The sequence below is a fragment of the Chelonia mydas genome, chromosome 4, assembly GCF_015237465.2.
Source record: "Chelonia mydas isolate rCheMyd1 chromosome 4, rCheMyd1.pri.v2, whole genome shotgun sequence".
Classification (NCBI taxonomy): domain Eukaryota; kingdom Metazoa; phylum Chordata; order Testudines; family Cheloniidae; genus Chelonia; species Chelonia mydas.
Genome location: NC_057852.1, coordinates 139,382,023 through 139,408,708, shown reverse-complemented (window position 1 = coordinate 139,408,708; position 26,686 = coordinate 139,382,023). Strand labels below are relative to the sequence as shown.

General features: G+C 49.7%; 1 protein-coding gene across 2 annotated transcripts in view; it reads left to right on the top strand.

Annotated features, from left to right (window-relative positions):
- SIGLEC1 (sialic acid binding Ig like lectin 1) overlaps window positions 1-24,209 on the top strand; it is a 45,822-nt gene extending 21,613 nt beyond the window's left edge. For both annotated transcript variants that reach the window (XM_037898426.2, XM_043544975.1), the window contains 15 exons: window positions 1,164-1,418; window positions 2,607-2,909; window positions 4,578-4,832; window positions 6,311-6,610; window positions 8,076-8,336; window positions 10,498-10,800; window positions 11,821-12,075; window positions 14,378-14,683; window positions 15,136-15,387; window positions 16,877-17,185; window positions 18,635-18,889; window positions 19,752-20,054; window positions 21,509-21,608; window positions 22,598-22,670; window positions 23,784-24,209. In XM_037898426.2, the coding sequence (XP_037754354.1) occupies window positions 1,164-1,418; window positions 2,607-2,909; window positions 4,578-4,832; window positions 6,311-6,610; window positions 8,076-8,336; window positions 10,498-10,800; window positions 11,821-12,075; window positions 14,378-14,683; window positions 15,136-15,387; window positions 16,877-17,185; window positions 18,635-18,889; window positions 19,752-20,054; window positions 21,509-21,608; window positions 22,598-22,670; window positions 23,784-23,813 (3,560 nt within the window). In that variant the 3' untranslated portion in view covers window positions 23,814-24,209. The remainder of the gene's footprint in view (window positions 1-1,163; window positions 1,419-2,606; window positions 2,910-4,577; window positions 4,833-6,310; window positions 6,611-8,075; window positions 8,337-10,497; window positions 10,801-11,820; window positions 12,076-14,377; window positions 14,684-15,135; window positions 15,388-16,876; window positions 17,186-18,634; window positions 18,890-19,751; window positions 20,055-21,508; window positions 21,609-22,597; window positions 22,671-23,783) is intronic.
- Window positions 24,210-26,686: the final 2,477 nt, after the last annotated feature.

The window sequence follows — 26,686 nt, the reverse complement described above, 5'->3', positions numbered from 1 at the left end:
ATTGTTGAGCTGAGGAGTTTCATAGGGGCCTGGTGTATCTTTAAGAGGACTCTTTTCTTTTAAGCTTTCTCTGGAAGGAAACTGTTTCTTTGATTGGAGGAGCATTCCTAATAGAGCTAATCAGAAAATGTTTTTCGGGGTTTTTTTCCTGTTGTAAATTTTGAGTTTTCACCAAAATGTTTAGACTTCTTAGCAAAAAAATTGAAAACCCAAAATTTTTGACTGAAAAATTTCAACTGGAAACCAAAAATCTTTCAGTTTGGAAATGCAGTGATAGTACTTCATGGAATTGTAGTTTCGGGTCCTCATGTTCCCTTTCTCCTCTATAGTCCAGAATCCCTGGCCAAACCACAATTCCCATTAGGCACCGTGGCTTCCTTCTTGTTAAGCCACCACAGGTGCATCAAGGGACTCTCTGGTGCAGTGCATCATGGCAAATGTAGTTTGACTAGGGAACCCAGCCCACAGAGAAGAATGGGGGCAGTATGCACCTGAACTACAACTCCCATGAAGCACTGCAGCAGTATTCCCAAACCACAGTGTTTCAGCTCTGGGCTTTTCTGGATTTGGGTGCTAGGGTTTGCTGACAAAAAGTCATTTTTTCCACACAGAAACCAGACTTCTTTTGTGGAACATTTTGTTTTGCCAAAAAAAAAAAAAAAGCAATTTTTCTGTTGAAAAACAGTTTCAACAGAATTTTTTCAACCCCCCTTCCACCTTTGGGGCAGATATCCCAATGTGGTAGGAGAGGCTGAAAGCCATCCTGCCAGTCTTATAAATGGCCTGTATTCTTCCCCTCCCTCCCTCCCCCAAACCGGTCTCAATAAAAAAGAGCAGCAAACAGTAAAAAACCGCAACCTATCCCCTTTCCCAAGCCCATAATACTGCTGTAGAGGCAAACCCAAACAAGAGCAGGGTGCTGAATCTACACTCAGCAGCTGACTAGAGACTTGATTTCAGTGTCCCTGGCTTCGTTACATTTCCCTGTACATCACGGGACCCACACAACCCTTAGCGGATTGGCAACGTGGGCCAGTGTCCAGCCGGGACTTGACGGGGGCTGCTGAGGCTCACACAGTTTATGTGAGGCCCAGAGGGCAAACCTTGGGTGATGAAGATTTCACTCCCCTGCTTTACTGTGTTTCCTTCCCTCCCTCTTTCAGCGGCGAGAGTGTTGATCGGTCCCGCCCCGGAGGTGCGCGAAGGAGACGCAGTCACCCTGACGTGCGTCACCACCCGAAGCGCAGAGGAGGGGACCAGCTACACCTGGTATAAGAACGCCAGGTGGCTGAGGGAGAGCTCTGAGAACACCCTGGTCCTCCCAGCCACGAGCAGCGGGGACGCGGGCGCTTTCCAGTGTAAGGCCCAGAATAAGAGAGGTATTAGCACCTCTCCGGCTGTCACCCTGCGGGTGCTGTGTAAGTATGACCTCCCTTCCACAGCCCCTGGAATAAGGCAAAAGGGGGAATTCTTTGTGATTAGGGAACTGGCTAGTCCTTAGATCAGCTGGGAGACATCTTGTGGAGGCTACAATTCACATACTAAAGGCCAAGTTCTGCCCTCAGCTGCCCCATTGTGAAACTAAAGTGATCCCTGAATCAATGGAGTTACTCCAGTTTTACACCAGATTGACTCCAGATTTACACGAGCCTCTCTGAGAGCAGAATCTGGCCCTGAGAGCCTTTATTAAAGTAAGATGCAAGTTGGTTAATCGGATCAATCTGGCAGCGCCATGCTGGTCCTGCAACCGCTGCTACGTAGCTAGCCTCCTCGCCCCAGTAACCTTCTAGCTGAGTTCCCACAATCCAGATTGCACAGCAGGGTGCTAAACTGGCATGGCGCTGGTGGAGTTGTCATCTTGCAGGTGAGCTATAGAGTAGAACTGGTATCCTGACCATTCATGGTCAGTAAAAGCAGTCCCTGACAGGCATTCTTCATAAGAGTATTAACTCCGGTGCCAGACCCAAACTCTGCCTGCGGTAACTGCTGTTCGTCCTGCCAATCTCTTCTCCCTGTCGTTTTAGGAGGAAGCCGTTGTTTTCGCTTCCTACCCTTAACTTGAGTGTAGCATTGCTGTGCATTATAAAACAGCTGCTACGTTCCACCCCAGAGCTGCACGTGCATTTCAGAGGTGGATGAAGTAGCTTGTGTATGACTTTAAATTTCTGGACTCTGTCAGGATCCAAGGCGCCGTACAAATGCAAGATCCTTGGGCCAGCTCCTGAATGGGTGTCAATCGGAGTAGCTCCACTGAAGGAAATAGAGCTGTGCGGATTGACACCAGCGGAGGGTCTGGCCCACTGTAATCATCCAAACGCCCAAAGTTCTGCCCCAGAACATACGGTCCGTCATATCAAAGTGAGGCTGGAGGCTCAGGGACCTTCAGTTGCTCCAGATTCCAATTCTGGCCAGATTCCTGCCTCGCCTTTATTGGCCCAGGCCTGTTCTGAGCAAAGAAGGAGAGTGAAGCAACAGCCTGGCTGCTGGTGCCATCAGAAGGACCCGTTAGAGCGCTGGGGAGGAGGGGGGGTTGAAAGGTTTCTCCTAATCTAGTAAACGATCATATGTCAGATAACGAATCGGCCAACAACATTTTAACCCTGCAGTCCCACCGAGACGGCCCCAGATGAGCTCCCTGCTGGAGACGCAGAACGGGCACCTGGGTATCATCCTGTGCACCACGGACAGCGACCCGCCGTCCGAATTAGCCCTGTATAGAGGAGATGAATTGGTAGCTCCCACCAGTGGCTCCCGCTCGTTGGCCGGCCAGAGGCTCCGTGCGACTCCATCGTACAACAGCCTGAAGGTGGAGATCCGCGAGTTGGTGCTGGAGGACGAAGGGACCTACGTGTGCTCGGCCAGGAACGCCTACGGCAATGCAAGCGCCTCCATGGTCTTCAGTGCGGAGAGTGAGTGCCCCAGCTGGGCTCCTCTTGTCAAAGGGAATGGGCCTTTCCAATCACGTGTGGTGGGAGAGAGACCCAGGCAGGCAGGGAGGGGGACCAAGTCCCTCTGTTGGCAGTAAGGGACGATTCACACGAATCCTTCTGCTGTTATTAAAAAATCCCCCCAGCAATTCCACTGATCGCAATGGGGATTCACTGGAGGGAGGGGTCCCGTCCCACCAACTCCTGTCATGGCACTGGATTGAATTCTTAGCGAAATGGCTGTTGTGAGGAATTGAATAAGTATCACATTGTTTGGTCACTCTGAGCGTCATTCACCACTGGAACAATTTCCCAAGGCTAGGCAGGAGGTCAGATTAGATCACAGTGGTCCTTCCGGGCTTAGAATCTATGGGTGATTCACTGCTGATTCCACCCTATTAATTCCTGTAGGGGATGCCCCATTGCTTCCTAGGATGACATTGGAGTTAGTGGGATGGGATCTGTAAAGGGAACAAGGAAAAGGGGAGATTCCGCAGTATCCTATGGAACCACTGAATATTAAATATCATAGATTCATAGAAACCTAGGGCTGGACGAGACCTCAAGAGGTCATCTAATCCTTCATGAAGGAAGGAAACTGTCTGAAATGTATAATTTGGGCCTTTTGACCGAGTTTGCTACATAAAACCAAGCTTCTGTGCATGGAGACACAATACTGGATAAATACGACATATCACAAGGCCATGCACATTTTGCCAAGCACTGGCCATTTGATATAACTCGGGGATAGCTGTAGGAAAATGGCTGCCAAACTAGGGCATCTGTGACATTTGAGAGGATTGATTCATTCTCTGCTAAAAAAAAGACAATTGTGAAATTTGAAAAATGTTTCCAAAGTCCCGCAAAGCTGGCGATACTCCAAGAGGCAACGATTCCCATCTGTGGGCCAGATTCTGCTCTCAGGAACACCAAAGTAAATTCAGAGTCACTCCGCTGAAAGTGATAGAATTATTATGCATTTAGACTGGTGTAACTGAGATCAGAATCTGGCTCTGTGTCAAAGTCCCCCTCTCAAAGCATCATACAACTCAGATGTACAAGGTCATCCAGTGTATGCTGCCCCAGTGTATTCCCCCCTTCCCTCACCCCCCCCCCACACACTGAAAACCTCACACACACATCCTGTGCATTCTCCAGGACTTTGCCTACTCCAGTTTTAATTGTCTGGTATGGCTACCACCACTTCTCTTGAGAGCCTGTTCCCCAGCCTAATCGAATCACAGAATCTAAAGTGATGGAAAAGACCTCTTCTACGCTCATAGCCCCCAGGGGCAGGACTGCTCCCTCCAGAACATTTTCTAGAGCTCTGTTCAGTCTAATTTTAAATGTCCCATGCAGTGGGGCTCCAGCCCGTCTCTTGGGGGATTATTCCACAGCCTGACAGATTGCACTGTCAGGAAATGTATTCTAGGATACAGACTAACTCCCCCTTGGGCTAAGCCCATCCCCTTGCTCCTTCTTATACCCCCACGGGCTGCCCTTAACAACCTCCTGCCTCCTTGGTCCTCCAGCCCTAGCAGGTGGTTATGTCGTGCCCCATAATGTACCCAAAGAGACACATCTTTCGTTGCTTTGCTCTTCCCCTGTCGCTCAGTCTCTGAATCCTGTTTGTCTCTCTTCCCCACTCAGCGGCAAGGGTCATTGCCACACCGGCCTCAGAGGTGCAGGAAGGCCAGGGCGTCAACCTAACCTGCCAAGTGAGCAGCAACTTATTGGCCATGACTAACTACAGCTGGTACAGAAATGGCCAGTGGTTGTCCGAGGGCCTGGCGAATTCCCTGGTGTTCCAGCAGGTGGCCAGCGCAGACGCCGGGGTCTATTACTGCAAGGCAACGAACAACGGAACAAGCAGAAGCTCCGCCTTGGTCTCGCTGAATGTGCTGTGTAAGTTCCAGGCACTTTGAATCTTCAGGGCAGTGGCAGGTTCCCACAGGAGTACGGGCGCACGGGCCCCAGGGGCGCAGTCAGTCCTGTCCCAACCAACGCACCTGACTAGGCTTGCAGGTGCGCATTGCAGGTGTGCGTACATGAGAGGGGGCACTTGGATACGTGCCGGTGGATGTGTGTGTGTTCATCTGGGTGCGTGGGTCCATGCACTGTGCATGTGTGTGATTGTGCGGGTGCGTGCATGCGTGAGTACGTGTGGGTGTACGGGCCCCCGTGTGCATTGTTTTTGTGTGTCTGGGCTCTTGCGTACATGGAAGAGCATGCGTGTGTGCCAACACGTATGTGCACATGTAACCCAGGCTTACTCAGGCTGGTGTTCTGGCCCCAGGAGTGGCCAAATCACATGGAAGCTGAAGACCCAGTTATGCCCCAGACAGGGACCTCTGTTTCTAGAAGCATGAGCTCCCTCTGCCTGTGCTAAAATACCCAGGCCTGTTAGCTCAAGGCTGGAGCCAGCCCACTGACCTCCCTGTGATCCAACCACTGGAGACGGGGGGACCATGCGCCTCCCTGAGTACAAACGGGTGACGCGTGCGTCTGTTCCAGAGAGAAGCTACCTGTGAAATGCAGCGATCAGATCAGGTGACTTAGTGAACCCCGGCGACCAGTCCGTGTGCAGACCCTGTGCTGTCGTCTAACACGCTCAGGGCCGTCGCTTCCCCTCCCCTCCTCGCACAGCCAGGCTGGGTGCTTCAGGATCCAAACTGCTCGCCTGGCTTTTTAAACTCACTGTCGGTTTCTTCATGTCAGTCTCAAAACCTCAGAAATTCATTCTTCTGCTTCCAGTCATTGGTACCAGCTTCCACTCTGCCCTCCATATGGTCACCGCTAATGAGAGACTGCCCCCTCGGCTGCAGATCCTGCCAGCTGGAACGGCCAGCAAGAGTAGATTTGGGGCCAGGCTGTATTCTTTTCAAGGGTTACCACAAGAAGCTAAAACCTGAGCAGAACTGATCATAAATAGCCTGTCTGTAATTAACTGGCTAGTGTGGGTGTGGGTGAGACCATGTGTGTGTGTTAGAACACGCATGAGCATGTGTGTGTATTTTAGCAGGCAAGTGAGTGTGTGTGTGTTAGAATGTGTGTGTGTGTGTGTATTTTAGCATGCATGGGATCATGTGCCTTTGTGTGTGAGATTCTCTCTATGGGGTGGAATCGGAGCTTTTCTTCTGTGTGTCATAGCCCCTGTACTGCTTACAGCTAATGGTGATTCTCTGCTCGCTCAATCAGTCGAGGAGTTTGAGTTCCATCGCTGTGTCCCTGTAAGGTTTCCAGTGGCTGTGGTATGCAGCAGAGTGATGACAATGGTGAGGATCTAGGTGACCATGGGATGGTCCAAGTGGGACAGGAGGGGTCTTTAAACAATCCTCAAGACATTTATAACTCGAGGATGATCTTTCCTCCCAACTCTTCAGATGCCCCCAGGAATCCCCGAATGACCTCGTTCCTGGAGGCGGAGATGGGCAAACTGGCCATCATCTGGTGCATGGTGGACAGCAACCCCCCGGCCCAGCTGTTCCTGTATAAAGGAGACGAACTCGTGGCCTCCACCAGCTCCAGGACTGCAGCCGCTCAGCGGATCAGCGTCACTGCCTCCCCAAACTCCCTGAGGGTAGAGATCCGGGACATCACGCTGGAGGACGAAGGGAACTATTGCTTCACTGCTAGCAATGCGTATGGCACATCTTCCGGCTGCCTGTACTTCCGTGTGCAAAGTGAGTACGGAGGAAACAGCTAGGGGGTGTGCGCAGCACTGCCCTCTGCTGGGTGCACCCAGAACTGCTCGTCTGTGTGTCCTAGATCCTGTGCTGCTAGGGAATGGTGAGATGCTACTTTGATTCTAGGGCCTCAGGAGCATTAGGATCAGAGTTTGATCCCCACTCTCACCCCATCCCCACTCTCAATCTCATGAAGTTCCATAGGGACAAGGACCTCCTGGGGGTCCCTGCACTAGAGACAGGTGACTGGCCACAGGTTTCATAGGGTCTGTCTGGAGAAACGCCTTCAAGTTTGGCTACTTCTCCTAATCTTGGACCAGCTTTCCCAGGCTACAAAACCAGGCTGGAAACACTGTGAGAATGGAGAGTCCTAGTACGCACCCGGCTAGAAATACCACGAGATGGGGGAGGGGTTGGCCTTGGGTCTTCTGTCTGTAGCTAGGAAGGGCAGAGGGTATGCAGGGAAATGACCTGTAATGAAGGGGGTGAGGAAGAACGTAGCTGAGCATCTGAGAACCGTTAAGCAGGGGAGCTGCCCCTAGCTAAGGACCTAGATGAATAACTCCTGTTAGCATTCAGGTGGGACTTGCCCATCACCCTAGGAGAGGAAGAGCCCTCTCTGCATTCAGGGATACTTTAATGAATATTTGGCCTAAGTCCTCTCTGCTGTGTTTATTGGACACTGTAGCCTTCACTTCCTGTCCTAACCTGTTACGTAGCACTGCTGCGTAAACAGTTGCCATGTTCTGCTGCAGAGGTGGCAGCATAGTAATGGTGGGTGATCCTGATTGTAAAGCACCAACAGGAGCATTTGGGGCTCTGTTATTGAGGTAGCACTGAGAGGCGTGCACAGTCCCGCCCAGGCAGCCAGATAAAGATCCCTGCCCCAAGAAGCTTACAAACCACGGCCTAGATCTTGATGTCCTTGCTCAGTCCTTCCTCAGGCAAACTCTCTGTAGTGAGTGAGAATGGAATGCCGCTGCCAAGATCTGAGCCAGCATGGGGAGAGCGGTGAAGTGCACTCGAGTGGTGTAAGCTGAGGCAGGTGGGGATTCTTGAAGGAGGAGAGGAAAAAGCCTTGACGGATGGTGATGGAAATTAGGGTTAGGCCAAAATCGGAACCCCAGATCCAAAACCTGAGTTTTAGGGAAGTTTGGATCTGGATCCAGAATCTGCATTTTGAGCCTGTCTCTGTAATGAGCCAACACGCTGAATGCAACCTCTGTCCTCCTGGATTTTTTGGGAGCCCAGCTTTAGATCCATTTCCAGATCTGGATTTCCCATGTTGGATATAAAAGGCTGATTCAGAACTGCCCGAATAGCAGCCCCCGTATTTTGGATTCAGATCCAGACTTGGCATGTCAGGCCCATCTAGGGTGGGGACAGAGGTAGGACTCAACTTGCTCTTTGAGATCTAGGCTGTTATCATCTCTCTTTGCTGTGGCTTGTCTCCGTGCTCTAGCGGCCAGAGTTCTAATCACGCCCTCCACGGACGTGCAGGAAGGGGATGGTGTCTCCCTGACATGTGATGTGACAGGAAATGCTCCAGAGGACGCCATCTACACCTGGTACAAAAACAGCCACCGGCTTCATGAGAGCTCGGAGAGCTCCCTCCACTTCCCGCACATAACCAGTGGGGATACCGGCTCTTACCACTGCAAGGCTCACAGCCCCGAGGGACCCAGCAGCAGCATCTCCCCAGCCGTCAGCGTACACGTCTCTTGTAAGTGATATTGTTTATCTAGGTGGAGGCTGATCCAGTTCTTATGGAGGTCTGTGAACAGCCTCCCATTGATGTCAGTGGAGCAGACCGTTGCATTGCACCACTGCTTAACTACATCCCGGGCTGGGTGCATTGCTTTTCTCCAGAGCCATTGCTAGAGGATGGCTATTCCCTGAGCTGGTTGGAAATTTTCCAGCGGGAGATTTTCCCATCAGAAAATGTGGATTCATCGAAAGCAAAACGTTTCGCAGAAACCTGTCGTCTTTGGTAAAAATTTGTTTTGAAACGAAAAGGTGAAAAGGGCATTTCAATGTGCCAGCGCAGCCTTCTCGGACCAGACCGTTTCGCTTTTCCATTTCGATGTGACTTTTGGTTTCTGATTTTTTCCGTTTTTATTATAAAATATCACATAAAATGAAAACAAAAAGGCAAAATCAGGACGAAACGTTTCAATTTTGTCAAAACGGAACGTTTTGCTTGAACCTGAAATTTTATTTATTTTTTCTTCATAATTTTGGCTAGCGGGAAATTTCAGAATTCTTTGATTTTGTTCCATTCTGGACCCAAAGACGTTTCCAAATCATGAAACTCCCCCCGAACTGAAAACGGCAGTTTCTGCCCAGCTGAGAGACTGCCACAAGCTGCGGCTGGCCTAGACTCCGTGAACCAGGGCCCTGCTCCAGGGCAGCCGATTGCTCCCGATGACTCTAGAGAGAGAGGCTCCGGCACCGATCACGACAAGCCAGATGCGGGAGCCCGTATTGCTCAGTAAAATTCATGCTGACCTCAGCAGGAATTTGCCTGAGCAAAGAGGGAACAGGAACCGTGGAAGGGACACAGGTTTCACCCTGCCCCTTGCCAATGTTGTATCAAAGGCTTATTGAGCAGAGCAGGAGACGGTACAGTCAACACATCCTTGGGAGCTAAAGGTGGAAGAGTCAGGGCACGACCCATTTCAGTGGGAGTTAGGCTTTTGAAGGTCTGTCTGGGCCTTAGTTTCTCTGTGCTTTAGTCACACAACCATAAAATGAGGATATTACAGACCCCTTGCCTCAGAGGCATGTTGTGAGAATGAATCCACTAACGGCTGTGCAGTGAATAGCACAAGGAAGCGGCTGGTGGACATGGCTCCGCACCGTGCCAGGCCAGCGGTGACATTTGTAACCAGGCGGCTGGAATCAAGGCCAGCCTCTTCCCAGCGCCCCTGTGCGTCGCCCTTCTAGTAAAGTGTCATCACTTGCACTTTTGGGACTTTATTTAAATAAGGAATCTTGTTGGACCCTCCTGGCAGTCCTTGTCAACACACAGGAAGAAATATCAATGACCATTAATCAGTAATGGTCAGCAATAAGCATATGCAGGGGTTAGAAAATTTTTCCCATCCTGAATCTGGACCCAACACCAAAATTTCAAAAATTTTCTGCAAACTGAAAAAACAAAACAACAAAACCAAACTTCAGGTCCAGGTCAATGGACATATTTCATTTTGATCATTTCAAAACCATTTTGCTTTGATTTTGAACTTTTCTTTCACTGTTAACCTTTTTTAAAAGTCTAACTGGCTGACATTTCAAAACAAAGTCGTTTCGAACTCGAAAACTAGGATTTTTCATTTAAAATCTTTTGCATTTAAAATCTGTTTTTTCAAACATTATTCAAGGCTGGAAATTTGTCAAAACCGACTCTGTTTCACAAGCATTTCCGTTTTCAATTAATCAACATTTTTTGACCCCCCAAAATTGCATTGAAAATTCCCAACCAACTCTAGGAACAGAAGCGAACCATAAATACAAATTTTAAAGTATTTGCGGTGGAATCTTGAATTTAGATTTTCAAATGGAAATGGGGCGATCTGATCAGATTCTTCTGGGTGGATCTGCCTTTCCTTCTTCTCCTTCTATTATTTATAGTGTGGCAGTGTCTGCAATGGAGAACTTACAAGATAAAAGGACTTAAGAGATGAAGGGTTGTGAGGGGAGAAGGGATCCAGTATAGAGGTTTCAAGCAACTGACAGAGAATGTTGTGCTGGTGAAATAGGCTGACAGCTCCAGAAACAATGCTTTGCTGATCAAAAAAGGAATCATGGCATTAAAGGCTCAAGATGATGGCAAATGAAGAGCATGTCCACTGTGCCTTAATGAGAGTGTCTCACCTCAACAGATCCGCCCCGGGAGCCCCAGTTGACCTCCTTCCTGGAGACACGGGATGGGCAGCTGGGCATTCTCCAGTGCACTGTTGATAGTGACCCACAGTCAGAGTTATCTCTGTTCAGAGGAGGTGAACTTGTGGCCTCCACCACTGGCTCCCACCCTGCAGCCAGACAGCGAGTCAGCATCTCCTCATCACACAACAGCTTGAAGGTGGAGATCCAGGCTGTGGTAATGGAGGATGAAGGAGAGTATGTGTGTTCTGCTAGTAATGCGTACGGCAACGCAACCACCTCACTGAACTTCACGGCGGAGAGTGAGTGCAACATTGCCCTCTATGCCATGGGAGCTGGATCCATCTATCTGTCCCCCTACATACTGCTGTACCCGGCCAGCCAGCCACCTGCATACCTCTTATCGCTAGAGATCCATCCATCCATATCCCTGTATCCAACCATCCACCTAAATACCCCCTGCATCTACCTATCTATCCATGCATCCCCATACATACCCCTATATCCATCAATCCACCTAAATACCTCCCTGTATCTACCTATCTATCCATGCATCCCCATACATACCCCTATATCCAACCATCCACCTAAATACCCCCTGCATCTACCTATCTATCCATGCATCCCCATACATACCCCTATATCCATCAATCCACCTAAATACCCCCTGTGTCTACCTATCTATCCATGCATCCCCATACATACCCCTATATCCATCAATCCACCTAAATACCTCCCTGTATCTACCTATCTATCCATGCATCCCCATACATACCCCTATATCCATTCATCCACCTAAATACCCCCTGCATCTACCTATCTATCCATGCATCCCCATACATACCCCTATATCCAACCATCCACCTAAATACCCCCTGCATCTACCTATCTATCCATGCATCCCCATACATACCCCTATATCCCTCAATCCACCTAAATACCCCCTGCATCTATCTATCTATCCATGCATCCCCATACATACCCCTATATCCAACCATCCACCTAAATACCCCCTGCATCTACCTATCTATCCATGCATCCCCATACATACCCCTATATCCACTCATCCACCTAAATACCTCCCTGTATCTGCCTAGCCATCTTTCCCCATACTTATCCCCCTCTCTCTCTTTCTCTCTCTCTCTCTAATCCTTGCATCCCCATACTTATCGCTGTATCCATCCATCCATCCCTCTACATACCCATTGTATCCATCTGTCCATCTCCATACATACCCCTTTATCTGTCTATTTATCTCTATCTATCTATCTATCCATCCCCATAGTATATAAACATTTTCTCACATCACTCTTTCCTCCCAGCTGCAAGGGTCTGGATCTCTCCTTCGCCGGATGTCTACGAGGGGGATGCTGTTAACTTGACCTGTGCAGTTGACAGTGATGCCCCGGGGATGCCGCACTACACCTGGTATAAGAACAACATATGGTTCAGAGCGGGCCCTGGCAGGTCACTCGTGTTTCCCAAGGTCACCACTGCTGATGCTGCATCCTACCACTGCACGGTGAAGACCCAGGAGAGGGTTAGAAGCTCTTCCCCAGGCACTTTGAACGTCCTCTGTAAGTTCATTGCATGGTTGAACTTTGCAAGGTTCAGAGAAAAATGCCTCTGTATCCACCAGCCCAGCCCAGAGCCCCCAGCCCACTGGCACCAGAAAGGGGAGCTAGATAAGTGACCCCTCCATACATTAGTGGGGAGGGGAGGGCTGCACTTCTTCCGAAGCATCCTGCTTTGTCTACTGCTGGAGACAAGACCCCAGAGTTGGTGGACCTATGGTCTGATCTGTCCTTAGAGGAACCCCTTGTAGGAGCATAGTGTAGTCCCCCCACACCCCTGGGCTTTAGAAAGCAAACAGTGCTCCATAGTTCATGCCCATTCAAACCACACATGGGAGAAAAGGCATCCAAACATTAGCCAGAGACGTGTTTGGATTGAGCCTTAAAATATTGAGCTATCCCTTGGGAACTGGGAGTTCAAAGGGTTTGGGAATTGTGTCAAGTAAGGGGCGGGGGCTAGTCTGGGGGTCGGGGACGGTTTCCTTGTCCCATCCTGACTCCCTAGAGTGGAAATCCGCCCATGGTCCTGGGCATGTGCTCCCAGCCGGTTCCCAGCCTGGCCACCAGTTTAGGAGTCAGGAGTGTTAGAGGACGTCAGGTGGGTAGCTGTGGAGGGTGTGGGCAGCAGGGAGATGGGTGGGCAGACCACATTGTGGGGAGGTAAGGCAGCTGCACAGGGTCACGTCTAGGTGTGGAAGTGGGATGGACAGTGGTTCGGCCTGAGCAAGTTTCAGCTGGAAACCAGGTAAGTTCAGAATTTGCCAAATCTCATCTAAAGCCAGAACCCACGGCCCTCCTTGTTACCACCAGCCACAGCCTCGCCTGAAACTAGGGGTGGGTGAAAAATACCAAGCATTTTTCGCAGAAAGTTTTGAAATTTTTTCACATTTTTCAAAATTCCCAAAGAAAAATTTACAAAAAACGGAAATGGAAAAATGGTCCATTTTCAAAACCTGATTTCATTAAACAGTTTCTGATTTTTGAAAACCAAAAATGGATTTATTTTTATTGGAAACTATTTTTTTAAAACAAAAGCCAAAAAACCATTTTACAGAAACATTTTTGGTTTCTGGTTTTTCTGTTCATTAAAAAAAGTTTCAGATAAAAATATTTTTCAGAGGTTCATAGATTCTAAGGCCAGAAGGGGCCACTGTGATCATCCAGTGTGATCTCCTGTCTAACACAGGCCAGAGGCCTGCCCCACAATAATCCCTAGAGCCGAGCTTTTAGAAAACCAGCCAACCTTGATTTAAAAATTGCTAGTGATGGAGAATCCACCATGCCCCTTATTAAGTTGTTCCAAGGGTTAATTACTCTCACCGTTAAAAATGTATGCCTTATTTCAAGTCTACATTTGTCTAGCTTCAACTTCCAGCCTTTGGATCATATTAGACCTTTGTCTGCTAGATTGAAGAGCCCATTATTAAATATTTGTTCCCCATGTAGGCACGTATGGACTGTGATCAAATCACCTCTTAAGCTTCTCTTTGTTGAGTAAAACAAATTGATCTCCTTGAGTCTGTTGACCAGCACTACTTAACACCCAATCTTAGGGTTCCCCCAAAACTCAGCCAACAAATCCAGGGGTCCTCCTCACTCCTCTTATCCTGAATATCAAGTGCTGAGCCAAGAAAGCGGAGCGAACATTGCTAAAAATGGCACATGACAAAGGGTATGAATTTTGAACTGAGTTCACACTGCCTACGTTCAAGCCCTGTTTGTGTTTATTTTCCATGAGTATTAGTGTAAAAGAGTTCCCGGCAGAGAAGTTGGCAAAAGTGGAGAATCTGCAGCTGATTCCAGAGAATACTGATGAAAAGCGAGTTTGCAATCTCACCCCCCCCCGCACCCCAAAACCTGATTCTTAGAGTCACACTCATCCAATCAGGGAACAGTGACACACCATGTGACACCAATGTGTCCAATCAACGTAGCTCGAATTTTTGTATTGAACACTCATCACAAACAGCTTGTGAATGAGCTACAGGCCAAGAGTCAGTCACAGAAATCCCCTGCCAAGTCATTTTGAATAACGACGTAACTCAAGAAAAAAGAGGCAAAGTTCACTGAATAAATGAGCTGTAACAAATTGTTTGCCCAGCTCTAATAATGGATCCTTCATGAAACCTTCCTGGCTCTAGTTCACAGATTCACAGAGTTCCACCCCAGAAGAGGCCATTCAATTATCCAGTCTGACCACCTGTATAGCACAGGGCAGGGAATTTCACCCAGGTACCCAATAATTTGTGAGTCTCTGAGGTCACATTAAAGTTCTGAGGTCAAATTAAATCCTCCTTCCTTGTAGATCCTCCCAGGAATCTCTGGGTGAAGTCCTTCCTGGAGACTCAAGATGGGAAGCTAGCCATCATCGTCTGTGCTGTTGACAGTAACCCGCAGTCAGAACTGGCCCTGCGCAGAGCTGGTGAGCTGGTTGCTTCTAGTTCCTCCCGAGGTGACGGGGCATCCGGACAGAGGTTACGCGTCTCGTCCTCACCTAACTCCCTGAAACTGGAGATCAGGAGCGTCACCTTGGAGGATGAAGGGACGTATGTGTGCTCAGCAAACAATGCGATCGGCGAGGCCAGCACCTCCGTATCCTTCACCATAGAGAGTGAGTATGGAGTACACGACTCCCATTGCACTCCAGTGTCACTTGGAAAGGAATTCGGGGCAGATTCTCTCCCCCACTGCTCTCCCCCTGCACCAGAGAGTGGAATCTTCCTGTCTATTCTGCTGGGGATTCTCCTGGCCAGTGGGCAACTAAGCAAAGAAGCAACAGAGCCATCTGACCCCAGCATAGGGGGTGGGTATAGACAGGGAAGCGGATATGGCTGAGACATGCTGCGCTCCAGCTATCCCTGGCTGGTGAATGTGGATCATTGCCGGGTGTGCAGGTTAGAGCAGCCCCCATGCTGCTCTAACCTATGCCAGGCCTGGGGTAGAATTGGGCAGAAGATCAGGGATCTGTAACAATCTACCAAGCTGACTCCGATTGTTAGTTATTGGTTTCAAAGGGCTGCTCCAGCTGTATCCATTCCAGCTTTGCTCTGGTTTCTTCCACAGCTGCGAGGGTTGTGATCCAACCAGGTCCCGAGGTACGTGAGGGGGACCGCATCACGCTGACCTGTGAGGATACCAGTGCCCAGCCGAGCACCATTTACACTTGGTACAAGAACACCAAATGGCTGGCTGGGGGCCCTGCCAGTTCCCTCATGATCCGTGGTGTGGCGGGCACTGATGCTGGCTCGTACTCCTGCATGGCTCACAATGACAGGGGAAGAAGGACATCTCTGCCCACCGCCTTGCGCGTGCTGTGTAAGTTGCCTGCAGTTTAGATAACGTTATGTCCTCTCAGATGGAGGCATGCAGCCGAATTCCCAGTGCAGGTGACTCCAATCTCAAAACCAAGTCTTGCTGGGTGCCTGCCATGACGAGCTCCAGGGACAAGGGATCATTGTTTCTCTGGGGAAAGGGTGACAGTTCCCTGCTGGATACAACCCAAATGGGTCAAATTCTTGAAACGTTATTTAGCTTTAAATATCTTAAGTGGAAACATTACCCACACTAGAGAGGGAAGGTCTTTGTCCCCCTCTAGTGGCTGCTCCACATCAGAGGTAAATGAGTCTGCCATTGCTGCCCGCTAATGAACGGGCTTAGTCCTTTCACTGGCGCTTTCAGCTCTGTAAACCCTCGGTTCAAATCCTGCTGTTGGCCCAGATGGGGTCAGTTATAGAAACGTACCGGGCCAAAACCCGCTTTCAGTGGCGGCAGCGTAAATCCAGAGGAACACAGTTTCTCCAGAGCAATGCTACCCCACAGTGATTCAGCGACCAATGAGAAGTGCCTTCAAAATACCTAAGATAGAAAGAGATTGACTCCGGCAGAGCTACTCTGTGTTTACACCAGTGTAACTGAGATCGGAATGCAGTGCACTGCATCTGCCCTAGCTCTCTGTTAACAGTGGGAACAGCCCCACGGGCTCTCCCCGCATTGCTGTCTGCCTGCGTGTCGGCCCTGGCCCGGAGGGCAAACTCCAGGAGAAAGAGAGGAGAAGCTCATTCACTGTGGCCCATTCCACCTTCGGCCTCTCTGCTGTGACTGCCAACGGGAGGCAGCCGTCGCCAGTTGCTCTTGGCCACTTCACACAGAAGGGTGGATAGTCATCAAGTGCCGATGACGTCTGGTCAGTACTGAGCGAGTCAGAGAGTTGACCGGGGCCCAGGGTTATAAGCGTCACGCTAGAACCGATGGGGAATTTTGTAACAAAACGTTTTTTCCCATTGGAAAGCACTGATTCCTCACAGCCTCAATGCCTCGTAGGAAAGGGTCAGTTTCAATGAAGTTCCCGTTTCAAACATTTTTGAAAAAGAGATTCTAAGTTGTCGGAGCATCCCATTTCGACATTTTCTAAATGTTTTTTGGTTCAAACTGATTTCCCATTGAGAAATTTAAGTTATCTGAAGATACAAAACATGGAAAAAAATATGAACAGGTCAACATTGAAACAAAATTTCTCCAAAGTTATTGAAACAAAATGTTCTGATTGCGACGTTCAAAGACAAATTTCAGATATTTGGTTTGCAAAAGTTGTTGAGATTTCGATTTTTCATCCTGATTTGGGACAGGGAGAATTTTTTAAATCTCAAAAATGCTCAAAGGGCAGGAAAACCATTTCCTTTCTAGAGCTATTCCTTACCCCCTGTCCGTCCCCAGAGCCATCTGGCCAAACTGTGCAAACCCCTTCCAGAAGAAAGTGACTGTCTTTGTTTTTTAACTCAAGTACAATGTGTTCTTGTCCCTTCAGACGCCCCAAGGAAGCCCTCACTGAGCTCCTTCCTAGATGCCCAGGATGGGCGCCAGGCCATCATCCAATGCACTGTCGACAGCCACCCACCGTCAGATATAGCCTTGTACAGAGGGGCTGAGCTCACGCCCGTGGCTTCCAGCCTGGGTTCTCGGGGCTCACCCAACCGGCGGCTGAGCGTTCACGTGTCCCACAACTCCCTGAAGGTAGAGATGAAGGACGTTGTGCTGGAGGACGCAGGCCAGTACATCTGCTTGGCTAACAACACCTACGGCACTGCTGCAGCATCCGTGCACTTCGGTGTGGAGAGTGAGTGCAGGTGTATTTTTAACCCTTCCATGCCGTGCTCTCTCCCAGGAGCACCCACAGGCTATGCGGGGATTTGGATGCAGATCCCATAGGGTGGGGCCAAAGCAGAATCTGGATCTTGTGCACCTCCGTGGAACCTCTGGGGAAACTCCGATTTAAATCTCGATCTGAGCATTACAGCAGATTTGGGTGTAGAGCTCAGTGCTAGCAGCTGGTGCTAGGCTGACAATGCTAGAGGCTAAGACTGAGATTTGCCAAGTGGTCTAAGGCCGTGGTTCTCAACCAGGGGTCCGGGGCCCCCTGCGGGGCCGCGAGCAGGTTTCAGGGGGTCCTCCAAGCATGGCCAATGTTAGACTAGCTGGGGCCCAGGGCAGACAGCCGAAGCCCCAGCCCCGAGCAATGTAGCTTCGTGGGGGCTCCCGTGGCGTGGGGCCCCGGGCAATTGCCCTGCTTGCTACCCCCTCACGCCGGCCCTGGCTTTTATATGTAGAAACCCAGTTACTGTGGCACAGGTGGGTGGTGGAGTTTTATAGCATGTGGGGGGGTGGGGCTCAGAAAGAAAAAGATTGAGAACCCCTGGCCTAGAGGACTTAGCACGTAGCTGCCAGTAATGTCACGGACACAAGGTGGGGGAGGTAATATCTTCACAGAAGTTGGTTCCATAGAAGACATTACCTCACCCACCTTGTCTCTCTAATATTCTGGGACTGACCTGGTTACAACAACACTGCATACAATATTGTCACTGGGAGATATGTGTCAAATCCCCTGGACTGCTTTGAAAATCACATTCCCCCGATGCTACCGTTATCTGCCCAAGCAATGGTAGTGTAATATACCCAACACACGTGCTTCTCCATGCCAGTGTGCCCCAACTCTCATCTGGGGGACCACCTCTAGCAATCAGGAGATAGTTCATTTCTTTGGCCCATTCAAAGGGGGCCAACAAGGGGTCCGATCAGTACCAATTACGGTGGTGGGTTTTGTGGAGGAGGCATCTGGACTAAGACACACCAAACAGCTATCCAAAGGGTCTAACCTTGGGCTAGATTGGAACTGGAATCCGAGATCACTAGCACTGGCTGGAAAATGGATGATAAATGTCTGTTGAAAATGTTGACAAAAATTAACATTTTTCAGTTTTGTGGACATTTTTTGCAGAATTTTTCTGGTTTTTGCTGAAAAACCAAAACCTCAAAAATTGTTGAAAACCAAAAAAAGTCCTTATTTTTAACACACACACACACACACATCCCCCCCAAAATCAGCAAACATGGAAATTTTATTGCAAAAATTTCCATTCTGTCAAAAAAAAATCTGAAAAAGAGTTCGGATAAAAAAATTGTAAGCGGCTCTGCTGTTGAGCAGCTAAGTCTCATGAAACGTGGCGCTCTCCTGGCTCCACTAGAATACATTTGGCTGATTTTCCTGATCTCTTCTCCCCATCAGCTGTCAGAATCATGGTTGAACCATCTCAGGAAATCCACGAAGGAGTCGCCGTCAACGTGACCTGCCTGGTTGCCGATTGGCTCAGGGGGGAGACCAACTACACCTGGTATAAGAACAGCAAGTGGCTGCAGGACGGTCCCGTTAGGTCGCTCCACCTTGATAGGGTATCCAGCGCCGACACTGGGTCATATCACTGTCGGGCAGAGGGGAGGACAGGAAGAGCCACCTCTGCCCTGGTCAGCTTGGATGTGCTCTGTGAGTGTCAGGGGGATTTGGGGTTTGATTTGTTCACACTAAATAAAGGCAACTCGGGATCTCATTGTTGTTATTATCTGTTATTTCCATAGAGCCATAGATGTGCCCAGCGCTCCATGAGAGTAAAATTAAGACACAGGCCCCAGGCAGAGCCCCAAACAGCTCTGAACTATGGGAACATCCAAAATCAAGATGCCAACGTCCCCTCCCTTTAAATGAACCAAACCAAACAATGATTGAAACAACCTTTTCCTTCTTCTGCAGTCTCCCCGTCTCCTCTCTCCCTTGTCCTTTCACCCCTCACCCTTTGGATGCTAAAAGCCTGGCTAACGTGATTTCTTGGCATTTGTGTAGCACTGTTTTCAGATACACTTTGAAGGTCAATAATAGACTGAGTCGAACAATTTACAAGGGGACCGTTTTCCATTGGAAAATGCTGATTTGAGAACACTGAAACATTTCACCGGAACGTATGGATTTCGTTGAATTATTCAAGGGGGAATCATTCAAACATTTCATTGTGATAAAATCCAAATGTTTTGTTCCAATAAGGCTGAAATGCTTCATCTTGATAATATAATAGTCAACACCACAAAGTCGAAATGAAACATTCTGATCGTATCCGAAAGAAACTTTTCCATAAAGTGGTGATGAAATATTCCTTTTTGCAAAAAATTGCAAGATTTCAAATCAGGACAAAATGAACTTTTGAAATCTTGGAATTTCTCATGGGATGGAACGACTATTTTGTGAGCTGTTCTAGTCGATAACTGTAGACCACCACTGGCTGCTCTTAACCAGTCACCTCAGTTGAGGAAGCCCTGTCACCTGATTTAACAATAACATTGTCTCCTCCATGCAGACGCTCCAAGGAACCCATCGATGAACGCCTTCCTGGAGAACCGCAATGCAAGGGTGGGCCTCATCCGATGCACAGCTGAAAGCAACCCACAGGCTGAATTAGCCCTGTACAGAGAGGATAAACTAGTGGCTTCCACCCGAGGCCCCCACTCAGCAGCCAGCCAGAGGGTCAGTGTGTTTCCATCCTACAACACCTTGAGAGTGGAGATCTGGGATGTCACATCAGCGGATTCGGCAGAATACACGTGCATGGCCAGCAATGCACTGGGCAACGTGACAGCCACCGCCTACTTCAGTGCACAGAGTAAGTCAGGCTGCTAGCGGGCTATCAGCCATGGATGGGGCTGCCACACCCCGTCAACTCCATCCCCACAGACAACATAGGATTGTTCCCTACAGCGTGTCCTCCATCCAGTCCCGTTGTACCCAGCAGGGGGCACAGACCCTCAGAGGAGCAGATCTGAATCCATCCAGCAGGGGCAGTGAGGCACACGTGCAAACACACACACGACACACACACACACACACAAGAACGGCCAGACTGGGTCAGACCAAAGGTCCATCTAGCCCAGTCTCCTGCCTTCCGACAGTGGCCAGTGCCAGGTGCCCCAGAGGGAATGAACAGAACAGGGCAAGTAGCGAGTGATCCACTCCTTGTTGTCCAGTCCCAGCATCTGGCAGTCAGAGGCTGAGGGGCAGCCAGAGCATGGAGTTGCATCTCTGACCATCTTGGCGAATAGCCATTGATGGACCTGTCCTCCGTTAATTTATCTAGTTCTTTTTTGGGCCCTGTTATAGTCTTGGCCTTCACAACATTCTCTGGCAACGGGTTCTATCGGTTATGTGAAGAAATACTCCCTTTTGTTTGTTTTAAACCTGCTGTCTATTAATTTCATGGGGTGACCCCTAGTTCTTGTGTTATGAGAAGGAGTAAATAACACTTCCTTATTCACTTTCTCCAAACCAGTCATGATTTTATAGACCTCTAGCATCTCCCCCCTTAGTTGTCTCTTTTCCAAGCTGAAAATTCTCAGTCTATTAATCTCTCCTCATACGGAAGCTGTTCCATATCCCTAATAATTTTTGGTCCCCTTCTCAGTACCTTTTCCTTTTCCACTGTATCTTTTTTGAGATGGGGCGACCACATCTGCACGCAGTAGTCAAGGTGTGGGCGTACCATGGATGTATAGAGAGGCAGTAGGATTTTTGCTGTCTTATTCTCTATCTCTTTCCTAATGATTCCCAACATTCTGTTCGCTTTTTTGACGGCCGCTGCATTGTGAGCAGATGTTTTCGGAGAACTCCCCACAATGACTGCGAGATCTCTTAGAGGTCTGATACAACCCAGCAGGGGGCAGTGGGACACACACGCAGCTCGGACCCTGTCCATCGGGAGGCGATGGAGCACAGACAATAGCCACAACGCGATGACTGAAACAACATATGGATGACATGAAGACTCAGATGTTGCGGTAGAAGAACACAGCCTCCTGGCTTTGAGCGCTGAGTGTAGTGTCAGACCTGACAAACACAAGTCACTGGCCCTCCAGGAAGGGGGCTGGCGAGGGAGAGGTTAAATCCAGTACATCGGGGGGCAACTTCACCTTTCCAAAACTCACTGCCCCCTTCCCCGTACCCATGGTTTGCCCCTGTTGGAGTGACTTGAGTCACAGCAGTGCCTGGAAAATCACTGTGCAGGCAGCTGTTTGTGATTTTTACACTGGCTGGAATAACCCTCCTCTCCTCTCTCCTCCTCAGCTCTCGCTGACCTCCGCTTGTACAAGGTCCTGGCCGGGATGTTCATCGCAGTGCTGGGGGTTATTGTTCTGGCCGTTGCAGTCGTCCTGTTATGGCCCAGGTAACTTGGCTCTTGCTACTGTAGTTTGTAGAAGCAGCTTAGGGGGGGTCCAACTGGACTGGCTCACAGGGCTGGGAAGGGATGGCTTGTTTTGGGGTGGGTGACTTTTATTTATTGTTAATTTGATATTACTAAAGCAGGCCCATAAGGAGGGGTAAGTTTTGACCGGAAAAAGCCTGAAGTGACGTTTATTTGAACAGTCCAAGAGGGAAATTGAGGCAGGCTGCCTGTAGGCCACTGAGGGGACACCTGGGAGGCTGCTGGCCGGGTTACAGACTGTGAATCCTTTTCCTGCTGGTGGTGAACATGAGTTGTATGACCCACTGCTCAGTGTGTTGGGTCCCCCACTCTACGTGATCCACAGAGGATGTCAGACTGTTACAGTCCAACCTGCAGAGCCGGTCTCTGTAGCAGCCGCTGTAGAGACTGCCATGGTTAGCTCTGGAGGTCCCTGGTTTGGGCCCTGATGGTGCCATTTGAGAGTTTTTGAGCACCTTGTACACAAGGCCTTGCCAGGTCTCAGGCCAGTTCCAGGTGTTGGCGTCACAACTGGCCCCTCACTGGCTGTCTAAGTGGAGAGGCCAATGACTGAATGGCCCTGGAGAATAGCAGCCCCTCTTGTATCGAGTGTGTGCATTTAGGAGCCGCATCTGATGGAGGGGGGCATTGGTGGTCAGACACGACAATGATGGGCACATGAGAATAACTCACTGGCAAAGTGTGTGTCAGACCCCTCAGTAGTGGCTGGTCCCCTACAGGAAAACAGCCTACTACTGCTAACAGGATTGTTCCTTTAACTCAAGCAGCAGAGATCTGCTCTTCAGCCCTGGGTTCAGATCCTGCTGATGACCCAAGTGAAGGTTTGCGATGTAGGCAGACAGATGGCACAGCGGGCCTGCCGCGTTGGGCTTTTTCTGCTCCTAAAATATCTTCTCTTAAGTGCTAACCACCCTCACCATAACACATATGTCGCCTCCTCCCCTGCCTAGGATAAAGAAGCTACTGAAGCCGCTAAAAGATGAAAGCTCCATGGAACTGACCGGCACAAGGGAACAATCACAGGTGTGATTCCTCAGTGTGGCTAGGTTGTTCCCATGCTTGGGGTTTGGCCCGGGGTCACCAGAGCTGAAGGTCAGGCCCCCAGCTGCTCAAAGGCATAAAAGACAGTGGGGCCAGCTGAACTGAGAGGGTCCGGCTGCTTTGCTGTTGCCTACAGAGCAGGCCTTGGGGTAGATACTGGGATATGAGTGCAGGAGAGTGGGACTGATGGGGATGGAGAGGGACGAGGGGTTAATGCACTGGGGTGCGTCAGGAGCTGAAATCCTGGGCCTGTGTTGGGATCGAACAGGATCTGGGTTGCATTTTTTCCAGCCCGCCCTGCCCTGCCTGTGCTGACCTATCAAAAAGGCCTGGGCATGAAAACTGCACTCTCCCCACAGCCTCCCCCATCTCTGTCCCTCCCCCTTCAACCCTCTGTCTCACCCTCCAGCCCCGAAGAGGTATGGAGAACCTTCTCTGTGGGCCTGTCTCCCCATTTCCCCATGCTACGTGCACCCTGCACCTAGGAGTCGAATTCTTTGTGCCTGGAGCATAGGGGAAGATGCAGTCCATGCTGGGGGTGCAGCAGTTACTTAAGGACGAGATCTTCAGTTGGTACGGATTGACTTAGCTCCATCGGCTTCAGGGCTGCTGTGGCCATTGACTGGCCCACTGATGTCAGCGGATCTCTGCCGATCGGCACCCGCTGGGGATCCGGCCCGCCGACGTCCATGGAGCTCTGCAGACAGACGCTGGCTGGATGTTGATAATTTAACCCCGCTGGCTAGGAAGAGTGCTGGGCGAGGGTGGGAATTCACACTCCCATTCCCTGGCTGGCAGAGCAGAGGGCGGACAGGCCCAGGGCTGGACGCTGGGCAGAGGGAGTGCTCGGAATAGAAGGGCGGAGTGACCCCTGTAGGAGGGTCAAAGATAGGCAAAGGGGCAGGATTGTAGCTCAGCAAGATGGTGCCACTGTCTATGGCCCCTGGTCCGTTTCTGGCACTGAAGTTAACAGAGACCCGTGTTTGGTGCGTGGCTGGGGGTCGTGCACTTGGGGGCTTGTCCCACAGGCTGATTTGGGGCACTGAGGTTTTTCCCAGCAAATTCCAACTGGGCGGGATTGTGTAACTTTTCCAGGTTGACGACACCTCCTCGATCAACGGCTAACCACGCTGCCCGGCAGCGCCCGGAGCAGCCTGCACGGCAGCCGCACTGAGACTCCCCCTGCCCAGCTGGACCTGGACAGCGAAGTTGTTCTCACCCAGTGGCATATTTTTGGTGCTCGCCATACCTTGTACATCGCATGTGTCAAATGCAGGACCGCTGTCAATACCCAGAACTGAGCCTGGACTGTGAAAAATCCCAGGTGGTGTTTTCATTGTAACTCCATTTAGCATCCTCACCCCTCTCCCCCTCCACAAAACCCACGCCATGCGGAGCGCCCTCATCTGCGCCCTGTGACTCCATCAAGCCCCCACTTTTGCAATAACCTCCCCGGTGTGCTGCCAAGCATCTAATCAATCACAAAATAAACGAAGGAGCAAAGTGTCGGTGTCACAAATGTTCAAAAGTACAACCCCTCTGGACCCGACCCCGTGTGAGGGGAAGGCAGTGGGGAAGCTTCCCCTTGACATCACAGATGCAGGATCAGGCTCTTAAACCTAGTCATTCTCAAAGCCTATTCAACCTTACTGGGGGGAAAGCTGGGGGAGCCCTCAGTATCTAACCACTGGGGGTGGGGGTGCTACGGATGGATCTTGGCTCTCAGGTGAGGTGTGCCCAGCAGTACAGACTCGACCCTCAGGTATCTGATTTATCTAATGACTGGTATGGGAGATAGTCCATACCTGTGTAATGCCCTAGGTACGTGCCCAAGATGGGAATTCATAGATTATAAAGCTGGGAACGGGTGACAGGGGACGGATCACTTGATGATTCCCTGTTCTGTTCATTCCCTGGCACTGGCCACTGTCGGGACACAGGATACTGGGCTGGATGGACCTTTGGTCTGACCCAGTCTGGCCGTTCTGATGTTCTTATAAAGCCAAAAGGGACCATTGTGGTCGTCTAATCTGACATCCTCTATAATTAATTCCTGAATTCATTCCTGTTTGAACGGCAGCAGATCTTTTAGAAAAAACATCCAGTCTTGATTTTAAACTTGCCAGTGATGGAGAATCCACCCCGACCCTTGTTAAATCCATCCAATGATTAATTCCTCTCAGTGTTAAAAATGTACCCCTCATAGCTACTCTGAATTTGTCTAGCTCCAACTTTCAGCCATCAGATGTTGTCAGACCTTTGCCCGCTAGGGTGAAGAGGCCTCTACTATCAAATATTTGTTCCCCATGTAGATATTTACAGACTGGGGTCCAGTCACCCCATAACCTTCTCTCTGTTAAGATAAACAGATTGAGCTCCTGGAGTCTATCACAAAAAACAGATTTTCCAACCCTTTGATCATGTCCGGATATTTATCCCAACACTTCCCGCACTTTGGGGGATGTCTGGATCTGGACTTTTGTTTCGGCCCATTATAGACACAGGGGCCAGCCACAAAGTTTGGGTCTGGATCCAAACCTTCCCTGAAGTCGTTGTGTATTTGGATCTGAGGATGCCTATTCAGGTCCCTCCCTAATTATAACTGTAGAGAGCTGACGGGGTGGAAATCCATCCTATCCCAAGGAGAGCTAGGGCTACCCTGCAGGTACAGAACAGGGACGTCTGAGGTCATTCTCCAGCTTCACCCATAGCAAGGCCAGGACTGCTGTGACATGGGATAGAATGCCAAAAATCCAGGACGTTTCCATGATCTGGAAAAAACGGTAACCAGTGAGGAAGCAAAATTTGCAGATGATACAAAGTTACTCAGTGCAAAGCAGACTGTGAGGCGTTACAAATCGATCTCACAGAACTGGCAAAAAAATGGCAGATGAAATTCAGTGTTGATAAATGCAAAGTAATGCACATTGGTAAACATAATCCCAGTTATACGTATAAATGATGGGGTCTAAATGAGCTGTTACCACTCAAGAAAGAGACCTTGGAGTCACTGTGATAGTTCTCTGGAAACATCCACTCAATGTGCAACGGCAGTTAAAAAAGTGAACAGGCTGTTAGAAACCATTAGGAAAGGGATAGATAATAGGACAGAAAATATCAAATTGCCTCTATATGAATCCACGGTACACCCACACCTTGAATACTGTGTGCAGATGTGGTCACCCCATCTCAAAAATGATATATTAGAATTGCAAAAGGTGCAGAGAAGGGCAACAAAAATGAAGAGGGGGATGGAACAGCTTCCATCCATTCCAGGTAGATACGCTGGAGGGTAGGGATAGGGTCCAGAGTGATCTAGACAAATTGGAGGATTTGATGAGAAATCTGGTGAGGTTCAACAAGGACAAGTGCAGAGTCCTGCACTTAGGACGGAAGAATCCCATGCACCGCTACAGGCTGGGGACAGACTGGCTAAGTGGCAGTTCTGCAGCAAAGGACCTGGGGATTACAGTGGATGAGAAACTGGATATGAGTCAGCAGCGTGCCCTTGTTGCCAAGAAGGCTAACGGCATATCGGGCTGCATTGGTAGGAGCATTGCCAGCAGATCGAGGGACGTGATTATTTCCCTCTGTTCAGCACTGGTGAGGTCACAACTGGAGAAATGCGTCAGTTTTGGTCCCCCCACTACAGCAGGGATGTGGACAAATTGGAGAGAGTCCAGCGGAGGGCAACAAAAATGGTTAGGGGGGCGGGAGCACATGACTTATGAGTAGAGGCTGAGGGAACTGGAGTGATTTAGTCTGCGGAAGAGAAGAGTGAGGGGGGATTTGATAGCAGCCTTCAGCTACCTGAAAGGGGGTTCCAAAGAGGATGGAGCTCGGCTGTTTTCAGTGGTGGCAGATGACAGAACGAGGAGTAATGGTCTCAAACTGCAGTGGGGGAGGTTTAGGTTGGATATTAGGAAACACTATTTCACTAGGAGGGTGGTGAAGCCCTGGAATGGGTTACCTAGGGAGGTGGTGGAATCTCCTTCCTT